Source organism: Lampris incognitus, chromosome 5 (genome assembly GCF_029633865.1).
Source record: "Lampris incognitus isolate fLamInc1 chromosome 5, fLamInc1.hap2, whole genome shotgun sequence".
NCBI classification, from domain to species: domain Eukaryota; kingdom Metazoa; phylum Chordata; class Actinopteri; order Lampriformes; family Lampridae; genus Lampris; species Lampris incognitus.
In genome coordinates, this window is record NC_079215.1 from 53,595,987 (window position 1) to 53,610,402 (window position 14,416).

General features: G+C 48.4%; 1 protein-coding gene across 1 annotated transcript; it reads left to right on the forward strand.

Moving 5' to 3' along the window:
• The first annotated feature begins 513 nt into the window (after positions 1-513).
• LOC130112255 (kelch-like protein 5) lies at positions 514-14,415 on the forward strand. The gene is made up of 9 exons (XM_056279538.1): positions 514-658; positions 1,874-2,060; positions 6,173-6,397; positions 7,176-7,251; positions 9,398-9,484; positions 11,427-11,501; positions 12,747-12,884; positions 13,230-13,401; positions 14,276-14,415. Exons 1-9 carry the CDS (start codon positions 647-649, stop codon positions 14,330-14,332), a joined length of 1,029 nt encoding a protein of 342 aa, XP_056135513.1. The 5' UTR covers positions 514-646; the 3' UTR covers positions 14,333-14,415.
• The last annotated feature ends 1 nt before the right edge of the window (position 14,416 follows it).

The window sequence follows — 14,416 nt, forward strand, 5'->3', positions numbered from 1 at the left end:
GCATGTGCACAGGGGCGCCGGAATGGGGGGGGTCAGGAATCCCCGTATCCCCGCTAACGCAACACGTACGGTAAAAAGTTGCTACCCGGGCAGCAGAAAGAGCGGAGTTTCAGAACTGGATACAATGTATCACTTCAGCAATCAGGCTCAACACAGAACACTACACTGAGACTGCCGAACTGCAACAAAGTAAAAAGATGTTGCGTCAGCACAAAAGTGAACATGAGCACGCACCCACCCCCCCCACACACACACACACACATATATCGAACACGATAATGAATTGGACTAAATTTAATTCAGTCCCCGTAATTTGTCCTTGTGCAGATATATGGGGGATGCTGAGCCCATTAAAGAGAGCAGTGGCTCATCCCGGCGAAGAAACCCTTCATCCATTTTCCAGTGCGGGCTGTTCACCACGTGGCCGAGAAAACCCGTATGTCAGTTTTGGCGGTAAAAGTTGTCCCATGAAAAATAATCCTATTTTGCTGCGAAGATGCCCTGCCGCTTTCCCTCCACGCCGGGCTCAATCTGTCTTTTTTGGGCGGAGGAAGGAAGAAGAAGGGAGGAAGGCAGAGAACGAAACGGGACGATATAGCAAACGTTCGAGGCTGTCGGGCGCCTTCGATCGCATCTTCTCTATTAAATGTCCCCCCCTGTGAGTGATTCATTGCGACTATTTTCTGTCGCCGCCGACTTCCCTTTACCGCATGCACGCCCGCACACACACACACACGCGTGCACGCACATGCTGAGATCTTTAAATAAATCTTGTGAAGATTCAATTTCCTCTGGCCTGTCCACTAGTTTCCATCTATGACACATACACACACACACACACACACACATACACAACTATCTAAATGTAAATCTTGCATCTCTTGCCTTGGGGTAAAACTTATTTCCTCCGGTCCTGCATCTCTTACAATCAGTGTTTCCTTGAGGACATATTTTAAAAACGGGGTGATAGAGGGAAGTACCTCGTGCTGCAAGCCACATCTAAATGTGTGTGTGTGTGTGTGTGTGTGTTTGTATGTGTGTGAGCTTGTGAGCTTGTGTGTGTGTGTGTGTGTGTGAGCTTGTGTGCATGCGTGTGTGTGTGTGTGCGCGCGTGTGAAATTGTGTGCGTGTGAGCTTGTGTGTGTGTGTGTGTTTGTATGTGTGTGAGCTTGTGAGCTTGTGTGTGTGCGTGTGATCTTGTGTGTGTGTGTGTGTGTTTATGAGGAGAGAGAGAGCGAGAGAGAGAGACTGTGTGCAGATGAGGTTAGCTGGCATGGTCTTGAAAGCTGATGAGATGTTGAAGACAGATTAGTCCTCTCGTGTCTCCGATAGTGTGTGTGTGTGTGTGTGTGTGTGCACGCATGTGTGTGTGTGCGTCCTCCTATTTGTGTGGGCAGCTCTAATGGCTCTTGCTCTGATCTAATCTCTCAATCAATGAGTGAACAGCTTTCTCTAGACCCTTATATCCCTGATGGCACTCACTGATAATGCTCCAGCCACACCATTACAAACTGGAGCTGCCAGATCGTGGCAATAAGGATCATACCGGCGATGGTGATAAATTCACGTTTAATGATCACCGTCATCAATCTTGGTTTTGGGAAACCAAATTTCCTTATTGCACATTTGCAATTTGCAGCTTTGTGAATTACCATAACATTTGGCCAAGCCATTCCTTTTCACATCACTCCCATTTCCATCCATCCATCCCATCCATTATCTGAACCGCTTATCCTGCTCTCAGCATCGCGGGGTCCCGTTTCCACCTTCGCTCAAAAATGCATATGGACTTTTCTATTTCCCTCTCAATTGCTGATGCTTGGTTACATGGGTTTGAAACTTTATGTATGCTCTTGTGTGTGTGTGTGTGTAGTTTTTGGTGGATCTGGAGTCCAACTATCTGCTGAGGGACAGCGTGGAGTGCCAGCGGCTTCTAATGGAGGGGATGAAATACCACCTGCTGCCCCAGCGCCGGCCCCTGCTGCAGAGTCCACGCACCCGGCCCCGTAAAGCGACTGTCGGCGCCCTGTTTGCCGTGGGGGGCATGGATGGCACCAAAGGTTGGACAGTCGATTAAGTCATACCCCTACACACACACACACACGCACACACAGATCGTAAGAGGTAGAGGTGATGAAGGCGTATGAGTTTAAATACTTGGGGTCAACTGTCCAATGTAACGGGGAGTGCAGAAGAGAGGTGAAGAAGAGAGTGCAGGCAGGGTGGAGTGGGTGGAGAAGAGTGTCAGGAGTGATTTGCGACAGAAAGGTACCAGCAAGAGTTAAAGGGAAGGTTTACAAGATGGTTGTGAGACCAGCTATGTTGTACGGTTTGGAGACAGTGGCATTGATGAAAAGACAGGAGGTGGAGCTGGAGGTGGCAGAGGTGAAGATGCTAAGATTTTCACTGGGGGTGATGAAGAAGGACAGGATTAGGAACGATTATGTTAGAGGGACAGCTCAGATTGGACGGTTTGGAGACAAAGCAAGAGAGGCAAGATTGAGATGGCTTGGACATGTGTGGAGGAGAGACGCTGGGTATATTGGGAGAAGGGTGCTGATAACAGGGTTCCCACATGTCCTGGAAAACCTGGAAAATAGCTGACCAATTTTCCAGTCATGCAAAACACATGGAAAATATATTGGGAGAAGGATGCTGACTACAGGGTTCCCACATGTCCTGGAAAACCTGGAAAATAGCTGACCAATTTTCCAGTCATGGAAAACACATGGAAAAAAAACGAAAACTAAAATGTCCTGGAAAATCTTGTGTTGTCCTGGAAAATTATTTCAACATTCTTCTTATTTTCCTTTAGCTTAGAATTAACTACTAGGCAATCTATCGGAGTGCCCCGAAACGAATATTTCCCATATTTCTCACCTGCGTTATTCTGGGATCGATTTGTCATAATTTCTAAGCATGTAAGAGCTGATTTCATAGATAAGAAGTTATAGCCTAGGACTGCACGTCTTTCCAATCAGACTTCCACAGAGGGGAACATAGTGTATGGCATGACCCCTGTCTGTCATCCCAGCTAGATCATCGCTGACAGTGTCCTGGAAAAGTCCTGGAAAATGATCTCTAGAAAAGAGTGGGAACCCTGCGAATATGGAGCTGCCAGGGAAGAGGAAAAGAGGAAGGCCAAAGAGGAGGTTTATGGATGTGGTGAGGGAGGACATGCAGGTGGCTGGTGTGACAGAGGAAGGTGCAGAGGACAGGGAAGAGATGGAAACGGATGATCCGCTGTGGCGCCTCCTAACGGGAGCAGCAGAAAATACTAGTAGTAGTAGTGTTCATTTAAATCTTAAGGATTGCAAGTAAGAATTAAGATGAGTTCAGGAGATTTTTTTTTAATTCTCATCATAAACTAGCCTGGGAACCAGACAAATCTGTGAGCTCATGTTTTACATCCGCTCTGGCGTATATAATCTGGCCACCCTCCCATTCAGACAGGTTTCCAGCCGACGTGGCCCGGGTTGGGCCTATCACAACCCTTTATCTAATATTCATTCGTTTGTGATATTGGGCTACACAAATAACATTGATTTCATAGAGGGCGGGTTTGATACGATGACGTACAGCCTTATTTTTCTCCCACCCGCATTCCGGGAACTCTGCCTCTGATTGGCCAGTACTTGTTGGTTATGTTGGTTGGGATGGGATTAGGGATAGGGTTAGCCAAGCAGAGGCAGAGTAGGGGCGGGGCTTCCCAGAATGCAGGTGGGGGGGAAATAACGCCTACGTACAGAGGAGCGCCATTGGCGCCATTAGAGTCTGTTGAATCCACTGTCACAAAGGCATTAAACGAACTGGGCGATATAGTTTCTCTAGAAGACGGTGGCGTGGCGGTCTATTCCGTTGCCTACCAACACAGGGATCGCCGGTTCGAATCCCCGTGTTACCTCCAGCTTGGTCGGGCGTCCCTACAGACACAATTGGCCGTGTTGCGGGTGGACGGGTGTGGGTACTGAGTCTGGTAGACCTGTGTCCTGTGCTTATGTGTCAGGTCGGGCAGCACTAGCTCTCCTCTGGTCAGTCGGGGAACCTGTTCAGGGGGGGAGAGGGAACTGGGGGGGAATAGCGTGAACCTCCCGCGTGCTACGTCCCCCTGGTGAAACTCCTCACTGTCAGGTGAAAAGAAGCGGCTGGTGACTCCACATGTATGGGAGGAGGCATGCGGTAGTCTGCAGCCCTCCCCGGATCGGCAGAGGGGGTGGAGCAGCGACCGGGACGGCTCGGAAGAGTGGGGGTAATTGGTCGGGTACAGTTGGGGAGAAAAAGGGGGGGAAAAGGAAAGAATAACAAACAACTGCCCTTAAAGCTTTTGTTGATAAGAAAGATGTGCTCGCCATACTTCTGACAGGATGTGGTAAAAGGTTATGCACCGCTACGTCACACGTTTCACTGCTCTGATTGGTTGTGGGCCTATCCAAGTGCACCCAGAGCCATTTTGGTCTGCGCCTGTTGATAACACCCCTCGGAAATCAAAAGCGAACGGAGAGGAGCCCAGGCTAATTAGCATTTGTGAATTCATCTGGGTCCCAGGCTAATCACAAGCTTAAATTATCACAGAAAAACTGAAGTGAAATTCTTCTGCTTGGGAGCACAAAAACACTCCACGACGCATTAAGCGGTGCCCCGTGATGAGAAGATGGTGAAAGTGGGTTTTCAATTGCTTAAATGGCTGATTTACATACCAGTTGTAACACATCATATCCGACCTTCATCTTTCTCATACCGATGAAACTAAAACGTGTGTAGTGTGCTGTAGCTTCCTAAATAAAAAAAAATACATTCAAGGGAATTTTATTGCAGCATTTTTTTTGGACGAGTTGAGCAGGGCATTTGCTGACCTGATTACATATTAGCTCAACTTACAAATTTTTTAAAAATAATTTCAAGAAAAAAATGGTTTTCTTTTTCTTTCTCTTTATCTATAACATGCAGCGATGCTTTCAATACACATATGAATACAAATATTCAGACCAAAAACGGAAGCGATCTCGGGGGCAGTAATGAGCCTACGGTTATACCTGTTCTTTCTGTGCAACTTTTAATGCCATATTATACCGGCATTATATATGGATGCACAAAAATTTGATTTTGCTCTCATTCATGTCCAGTCTTAAACACCGGTGGCCTCATGTAGCAATCATTACTATGGGTAAATTTGTGCGTACACATCCCATGAGATTTTTTTAGCCCTGAAGTTTGTCTCAGAGACCAGTGTAGAACCTGGGTAACCCCTGAATTTAGACGCCGGTTGGCTAACACTGATGTCTTTGCAGGCCTGGGTGACTGCTTGTTGCAAGAGGTAGACAATAGATGTTAGAAGGAAGGCATTACAAATAACCGTCATGCTTTGCTGCTGCCTGTCAGACAACTGGAGGGCTAAAAGATTCCATGGGTGTGTACGCACAAATTTGCCCATAGTAACGATTGATACATGAGGCCCCAGGTGTGGCATCCATCAGGGTCAGATTCGGAAAGAAATTCGTTGTGGTCCGGATGCAGTCCAGCCACAACAAGCACATAGGAAGCAAAGGTTGAAAGTAGTGATGTAAAGCACTTATATGATACAGCCACTAGAGACATAGAAATGTCATTCATAAACCAAGTGTAGATACACAGCACTCTGATCTGATCAAATTCATCTTGACCAAGTGTAACTATAGCAGAATGACCAAAAAAACGTGGGCATCCAGGTGGCGTGGCGGTCTATCCCCTGGCAAAACTCCTCACTGTCAGGTGAAAAGAAGTGCCTGGCGACTCCACATGTATGGGAGGAGGCATGTGGTAGTCTGCAGCCCTCCCCGGATCAGCAGGGGGGATGGAGCAGCGACCGGGACCGCTTGGAAAAGTGGGGTAATTGGCCAACTACAATTGGGAGAAAAAGGGGGGGGAAATAGGCTTTCGCAGGAGAATGAACATGGATTCATTTGAAATAGCAGATCTGAGCTTTATATATATATATAAATAAAATTTTCCTTCATCTATATAAAAACATAGATGAAGGAAAAAAACTTTAATGCATTACAGTACAAGCTTGTTTTGTTCGTCATGCACTCATCAGCTGCTAATATGATATACATATATGTGCCATACACGTGATATATATATATATATTATATGTGTGTGTGTTTGATTATTTTTGTATATATGCTGGTCCCAGGTGCTACCAGTATAGAGCAGTACTGTCTTCGCCGGAACACGTGGAGGCAGGTGGCCACCATGAGTGGCCGGAGGCTTCAGTTCGGAGTGGCTGTTCTCGATGGACGTCTGTACGTGGTTGGTGGCCGGGATGGACTGAAAACTCTCAATACCGTGGAGTGTTACAACCCCCACAGCAAGACTTGGAGCGTTATGCCCCCCATGTCCACACATCGGCATGGCTTAGGTAGGCACCTTGTTTATATACATATATAGTATATGTGTGTGTGTGTGTGTGTGTGTGTGTGTGTGTTTGTGTGTGTGTGTGTGTGTGTGTGTGTGTATTTTACATTTACACTTGAATTATCTTTGAATTGAATTGATCTGAATTGAACAGAATTGCTTTAAGCTGAGCTACATTGTCTCAATGCACAAACTAGTGCGTTGACACAATGGAAAACCGAACATTATGCATGGCTTTCCATTATCCTCTCATGAACATCTGAGAAATAGCAGCACACATCAGTATAGCAACAACGACCGAGGCCACTCACCCTTTTTTTCACGGGCAATTTAATAAAGGAGTAGACCTTACTGGGCTGATCTAAGAGCAGGCAATGGTTTTAGTGTGAAAGAGACTACACACACACTCAAATACACACACACACACGTACTCATGACATCACATCCGGAGTAGAGCTTGTGGGAGTAAGAGGTTGGATGTGGGCTAGATGACAACACTAGATAAAGCATGCGTGTGTGTGAGTGTGTCTTTTCATGGGGTGGGGGCGGAGGGGGGTAAACACACATCTGGAAACTCCAGATGTTCTCGTGGATAAGTCGCCTGAGTACTGCAGTGCCAACATACTGGCACCTCAGCACGTTTAATGATCTGGATCCTGGAACACACAAGCAGACACACTAGCGCGCCAAGGCCCTTTGTGAATTTTCATGGGCTCGCTCGTGCAGAAAACGTTTTGGGGGGCTGCCATGGTGTAACCAGTGTACGGGACCATGTGTTGCAGGTGTAGCAGTCTTAGAGGGGCCCATGTATGCAGTGGGAGGACACGATGGCTGGAGCTACCTGAGCACAGTGGAGCGGTGAGAGGATTCATACAGCCGATGTTGTGGTTTTGGTGCTGGCCTACATTTCATGGCCCAGGAAACCTGCAGATCTTTCAGTGGTTTGCAGCTCAAAGCCTAAATTTGCAGGTTTCTACTTACCTCCGTGGTCACTTTCTCACTACCGTTGTGCAGGTCTAAGGTCAAGTTAAAGTTAGCGCCGAACAATTTTAAAATGCATTATACTCCCGGCCCAGTCACATATCACGCCTAAAGACTGGATAGTGTCCTTTCAAGTCTTCAACTGATTTTTATTGGTTTGGAATATTCTCAAACTTAGATGGAGGGCTAAAAGGGAACCATAGCAAATTGTCAGCTACCCTAAACTGTCCAGATACCTGAAGAGAAGTAGTGAATGGAAATGCAGTGTTCCAAAAATACAAATTAACTGTAGTCAGTTGGCTCTAACTGTCAAAAAAGCCTACGCAATTTAAAGCATTTTGTATGGGGGGCGTCCAGGTAGCGTGGCTTGGTCGGGCGTCCCTACAGACACAATTGGCCGTGTCTGCGGCTGGGCAGCCGGATCTTGGTATGTGTCCTGGTAGCTGCACTGGCGCCTCCTCTGGTCGGTCAGGGCGCCTGTTCGGGGGAGCTGGGGGGGAATAGCGTGATCCTCCCACGCGCTACATTCCCCTGGTGAAACTCCTCACTGTCAGGTGAAAAGAAGTGGCTGGCGACTCCACGTGTATCAGAGGAGGCATGCGGTAGTCTGCAGCCCTCCCCGGATCGGCAGAGGGGGGTGGAGCAGCGACCGGGACGGCTCAGAAGAGCGGGGTAGTTGGCCAAGTACAATTAGGGAGAAAAAGGAGGGGGAGCATTTTGTTTGATTAAAAGCAGTCTATTTAACAACGTTTCCGGGTGCATCTGCACTCACGAGGTTGATTTTGCTCTTAAGCATTTTTTTGTCGGCGTTTTATCCCGAGGAGTGACACAACAGTGAAGTGTGACAGGAAAGACGGGGTGCGGAGAGAGGAATGACATGTGACACAGTTCAGAAACCGTGTTCAAAAGGACGAGGTTGCCGACATGTCGGAAATCTGTCGCTTGACAAAAATAGAAGTCTCGAGTGGCTTCGTTACGACGCTTTGGTGGAAGGGGGCTGTGCAGTCACAGCGGTTATAACACACCATCCCACATAGCAACAATTAACACGTTCAAACCTGGCTAGCTAATTAAACTGCAAGACGCGAGGAAATCCTATAAGCGTGCAACATTTTAGCGTTGACAGCCCAAGTTTAACTGACTTAAACTCTTCAAGCCGACTAGTTTCTCCCTGTTACTTGATATGTTTCATGCAGTTTGCTTATTTCTGAATAAAGGTGTGGCACATGGATCTGACTCACTGAAATATTTCAGTCAGTCAGATCTCCCTAGCTGGGAAGAGCTCAAGTCAGGTCAAACATATACCTTAATCACAACCATAGCTGTTTAAGTTTCTAAGGTTTTTAAGTAAGGAAGGTTTAAGAGTTAAGGTTTCTAAGTTGACAAATAACAACCTGACACCTGTGTTTTATGCGATTATGAACAGCAATTATATTATATTATATAATATATAATGTACTTTATTAATCCCTGTGGGGAAATTCATGCTCTGCATTTAACCCATCCTAGCTGTGTAGCTGGGAGCAGAGGGCAGCCGCCGTGCAGCACCCGGGGACCAACTCCAGTTCGTCTTGCCATGCCTCGGTCAGGGGCATGGACAGGAGCACTAACCCTAACATGCATGTCTTTTTGATGGCCGGCATAGTGGCCCGCGGGTTAGCGCTGTTGCCTCACAGCAAGAAGGTCCCGGGTTCGAAACCCAGGCCATCCCAGGTCCTTTCTGTGTGGAGTTTGCATGTTCTCCCCGTGTCTTTGTGGGTTTGCTCCCGGCGCTCCGGTTTCCTCCCACCATCAAAAAGACATGCATGTTAGGGTTAATACTCCTGCCTGTGCCCCTGAGCAAGGCAATGGAAAGAAGAGCTGGGGTTGGTCCCCGGATGCTGCAGCTGCTCTCTGCTGCTGTACAATAGGATGGCTTACATGCAGAGAACACATCTCTTTACAACCTCCAGTGACAAAATAAAGTGGCTCTCTTCTTCTTCTTTTTCTTACTCTTCTCCCCATCTGGGTTTGCCACACCCAGATGGGATCCCCAGGCTCGCCAGTGGAGCTTCATTGCCAGTATGTCCACACCCAGGAGCACCGTGGGAGTGGCTGTACTGAATGGGAAGTAAGTGAACATGTGCAAATACATTCACTCCAATGTTATTCATGATTCAGTACTTCCATGCCAAATCAGCCGCTGCTGGGCTGCAAGGGTTTTGATTCAGTGTGCTCCAAATAGAAGTCAGATAGGACAACAGATACCAACGGCTACGCTGTATACCTTCTGTGCCTCTTCCATCTCTGAAGGAAACAAGCCGAGTCAGGAACAACACAAATCAAAAAAACCAAAATAGACACTGAGTACAGGTTGTTAGCAGAGCCCAGGCCGTCCATGTTCAGCACTGACACCCCCTCAGCATAGCTGCAGTGGTAAATAAGAGAGGCCCTGTCATGTCAAGGCATAGGGCCGGCCTTAAAAGGGTTATCCAGAGAGAGAGAGAGAGAGAGAGACCAAGACAGAGAGAGAGAGAGAGACCGAGACAGAGAGAGAGAGATAGAGAGAGACCGAGACAGAGAGAGAGAGAGAGAGAGAGGGTTATGTAATGGCTGCATGAGAGATAAGAGTGACAGAGCTTTATGCAAAACTATTAAAAACTAGAGCAAAGACAGAGGGAAGGTTGCAGCTAATAATTTTGAAAGCTGAACATGCAGGCGCCAGGGTAGCGTAGCAGTCTATTCTGCTGTCTACCAACACAGAGATCGCCAGTTCGATTCCTCCGGCTTGGTCAGGCATCCCTACAGACACAATTGGCCGTGTCTGCGGGTGGGAAGCCGGGTTGTGAGTAAGTGTCCTGGTTGCTGCACTAAGCGCCGCCTCTGGTCGGTCAGGGCTCCTGTTCGAGGGAGGGGCTGGGGGGGAATAGCGTGATCCTCCCACGTGCTACATCCCCCTGGTGAAACTCCTCACTGTCAGGTGAAAAGAAGCGGCTGGCGACGCCACATGTATGGGAGGAGGCATGCGGTAGTCTGCAGCCCTACCCGGATCAGCAGAGGGGGGTGGAGCAGCGACCGGGACGGCTCGGAAAATAGGGCAATTGGCCAAGTACAATTGGGGAGAAAAAGGGGGAAACCCCCCCCCAAAAAAAGCTGCACATGCAATTCTTTATGTTCACCTTTCCTGAGCTGTTGTACACACTGAACAATGGTGGCGAAGGTTACACACGTGTATACAGTAACACATACCACCATATGTGCACTGTTTGCCATGGGGGGCATGAATGCCACCAAAGGTTGCACGGCAACTTAAGTCTTACTCCTACACACACACACTCACCCCTCTCACACACACACACACACACACAATTATACACACTCAAACATAATATGAGTCAGTTCTGGGCTACGTAAGCTTGAAACCCAACTTCCTTACCTGCCCTAAAATTTCCTAACGGGTCACAAGATGCGCTGTTAGCAACATGATGTTGTGTTATTATTATTCGGCAACTCGGAGAGAGGCAACACAGAAAGGCCTGATAGATGGTAATTAATACAGAAACAAAAACTCAAGCACAGAATGTGTGTGTGTGTGTGTGTGTGTGTGTGTGTGTGTGTTGGTTCCTGCGGTATCTTTGCCTGATGGAGCTCATTACTTGCCAGACTTGTTCGGATAGCTTTTGAAGGGTTGCCCTCACAACACATGCGCTCGCACTCACAAACAGGTGTGGGTGCTTACACATACTCGCTCATAAACACTGCGGGTGGTTAGCACTGTGATGCCCCCAACAGTACTGGCTGACTGAGTTTGCTCGCATCATTTCATCCCCCCGGTCCTTCACGTACAAGCACATAGAGACACACACACACACACACACACACACACACACACACACACACACACACACACAACTCCATTAAGTTGAAATAGGACTTCTGCAGGCCAGAAATTTCTGCAGTGTGTGTGTGTGTGTCTGTATTTGTTAGTGCCTTTTTGTGCGGGCAGTTATGTGTGGGTCTGTTGTGTACATCGCAGATGAAGGACAACACCATCCTATCTTTCTTGCTCGCAGGTTGTACGCCGTGGGAGGACGTGACGGCTCGTCGTGTCTGCGCTCGGTGGAGTGTTTCGACCCGCACACCAACAGGTCTGAGACGATGGACGCCATCAAACCGGAATTATTCAGCTACACCCGCCTTGTTCCCTACATCTGTTCTTTGTAGAGGGGACACTGTCCCTTTTTCACCTCTGTTATACTGCTGTAGATGGAAGCCCAGTTAGACTATAGAGGACGGGGCGTCCGGGTAGCGTAGCGGTCTATTCCGTTGCTCCACTAGCGCCCTCCTCCGGTCAGTCGGAGCGCCTGTGTTGGAGGCTGGGGGGAATAGCGTGATCCTCCCACGCGCTACGTCCACCTGGCGAAACTCCTCACCGTCAGGTGAAAAGAAGCAGCTGGCGACTCCACATGTATCGGAGGAGGCATGTGGTGGTTTTCAGCCCTCCTCGGATCGGCAGAGGGGGTGGAGCAGCGACCGGGACGGCTCGGAAGAGTGTGGTAATTGGATGGGTATAATCGGGAGAAAAAGGGAGGAAACCACACCCCCCCAAAAAAAAGCACAGTTAAACTATAGAGGGCGTCAGGGGATCTCCCTTTCAAACAACTCCTCTATTTCTTCTAAATTTATTTCTGATTTTTTCCCTTTTTTCTCCCAATTTGGTAGCCAATTGATCCCTATTTTAATTCAAACGCCCACCCTCGTACTGCATGCGTTCGCCAACTGCATCTCTCCGGCCGGCAGTCTCGAAGTAGACACCTCCCCACTTTCGTGACGAGGCGACTCCGGGCCGAACCACTGCTTTTTCCCGCTTTTTCCGACACACACACACACACACACACAGACGCATTCATGTGACGAACACAAGCCGACTCCGCCCCCTTCCCGAAGGCGAATTCACGAATCCTACTATGGCCACGCCAAGACCCGATGCCTCTGATTGGCTAGTACTCGTTGCCTCCGTTGGTTAAGGTTAGGGTGGGGTTAAGGGATAGGGATAGCCAATCACAGACAGAGTAGGGCGGGTCTTGGCGTGGCCATAGTAGGATTCGTAAATTCGCTGCCCGAAGACAGCGTTGCCAAGACCGAGGCGCGAACCCCCGGTCTCCAGTGGGCAACTGTCGACACAAAGCCGATGCTTAGACCGCTACACCACCGCGGGAACAACGCCTCTAGTTCGTCCGTCAGACACGCATATGGATTTTAATGAAAGTGCTCGGCTCAAGAAAGACTAAGACAATAATAATAATAATAATATGGAGCGATGATTTGTTTTATGTACTCTTCTTCTTCTTCTCTGGCCGATGTTGTTATGATTTGTCGACCTTGTCTACCAGGTGGAACGGTTGCGCTCCCATGGCGAAGCGCCGAGGCGGGGTGGGTGTGGCCACATGGAACGGTTTCCTGTATGCCATTGGCGGTCACGATGCCCCGGCCTCGTCGCTGGCTTCACGGCTCAGCGACTGCGTAGAGAGGTGAGTGTGCGTATTGCGAGGCGATGCTGAGGCGGCGGGGGGGGGAGGGTGAGGTTGGCGAGGTATGGAAAGGCAAATACGCGTGTAGGTTTTGCCGTTGAGCAGATGTTACGGGTGCTTTTATTCTTTAGAAAAAAAAATGTCTGTGTTGTTTATGAGAAAGAAAAAAATGTACATTACAGATGTAGCACATCGGAATACAAAACCTCGCAGTGCTGGAGTGTGGAAATGTGTGATTCGAATGTTTGAGAAAATAGGCATGGACGGTGCGTTGCTAGCAATCCCTCTATGTGTGTGTTTGTCTGTGTGTGCATGTGTGTATTTTATTCATGTGTGCCTATATAGGTATGACCCTCAGACGGATGCATGGACAGCAGTGGCCCCCATGAGTATCAGCAGAGATGCTGTGGGAGTCTGTCTCCTTGGCGACCGTCTCTTCGCGGTGGGCGGTTATGACGGGCAGGTGTACCTCAACACTGTCGAGTCTTATGACCCACAGACCAACGAATGGACACAGGTACGCACACGTGCAACAAAACATTACCACACAAGTAAACACAGTATGCCGTATATGTATGGATATATACACACTTTACCAGGCTCCATCATCATATGCATACATTAAAAGCTCTTCAGTCTGGCTTGTTGTGCTCACACATATAGAGACACAAACATGCACACTTACACACACATGCAAAGATATGCACTAGCACATATGTACAGGCACACAATCAAAGCAGTTCAATAAAATAAATGTATATATTACAACATGCTCCTATAAAATATTTACATAAGGGACACACACAGCCTGGTTATGTAAATGTGGCTTTTGATTCATGCTATTATTGTTCCTTCCGCTCTGCAGTACTGCAGCGGGTGGCGTGGACGCGGGGTATTCGGGGTCGGAGGGGGGGTTTTTAAAAGTGAAACAACGAGTCTTACTCAACTAGACTCGGCTCCCCGCCACATTGCCCTCGCATCTGGCCTCGCCCAGAGCATCTCACTCAAGCCATAACCATTACAGTCCATGTTAGAGAAATCTGTGCTGCGGAGAACAAGGGGGGGGGGGTCTCAGGTGGGCAGGTGGTTATAGGGTATCAAAAAGAATTTAAATATTTAAATAAACACAGACAGATAAGATGGTAAGGGAACATGGGAGACAACCTAGAAGATGCACAGTGTCTCCTGACACCGTTTATGATTATGCTGATTCTGCCTCCTACGCTAAGCTCTTGCATGCTCTGATCTAGTCTGTCAATCCAAGCTACCTGCGAGTGTTTATTTATAGCTATAGCGCTTGAGTTATAACACTGCACAGAGAATAAAGACGCCATCTAATGCTTCGACTGTCACGGGCTGTGGTTGTGTAACCCCCATCTCTGTCCCCGCAGGTAGCACCTCTGTGTCTGGGCAGGGCTGGCGCTTGTGTGGTGGCCGTCAAACTGTGAAGACACAAAGACCGACACCGAGGCACGCCTCTAGGGTTCAGACGACCGACCGCCCGCCCGCTCGGTCGTGGCGGCCGTGGGCGC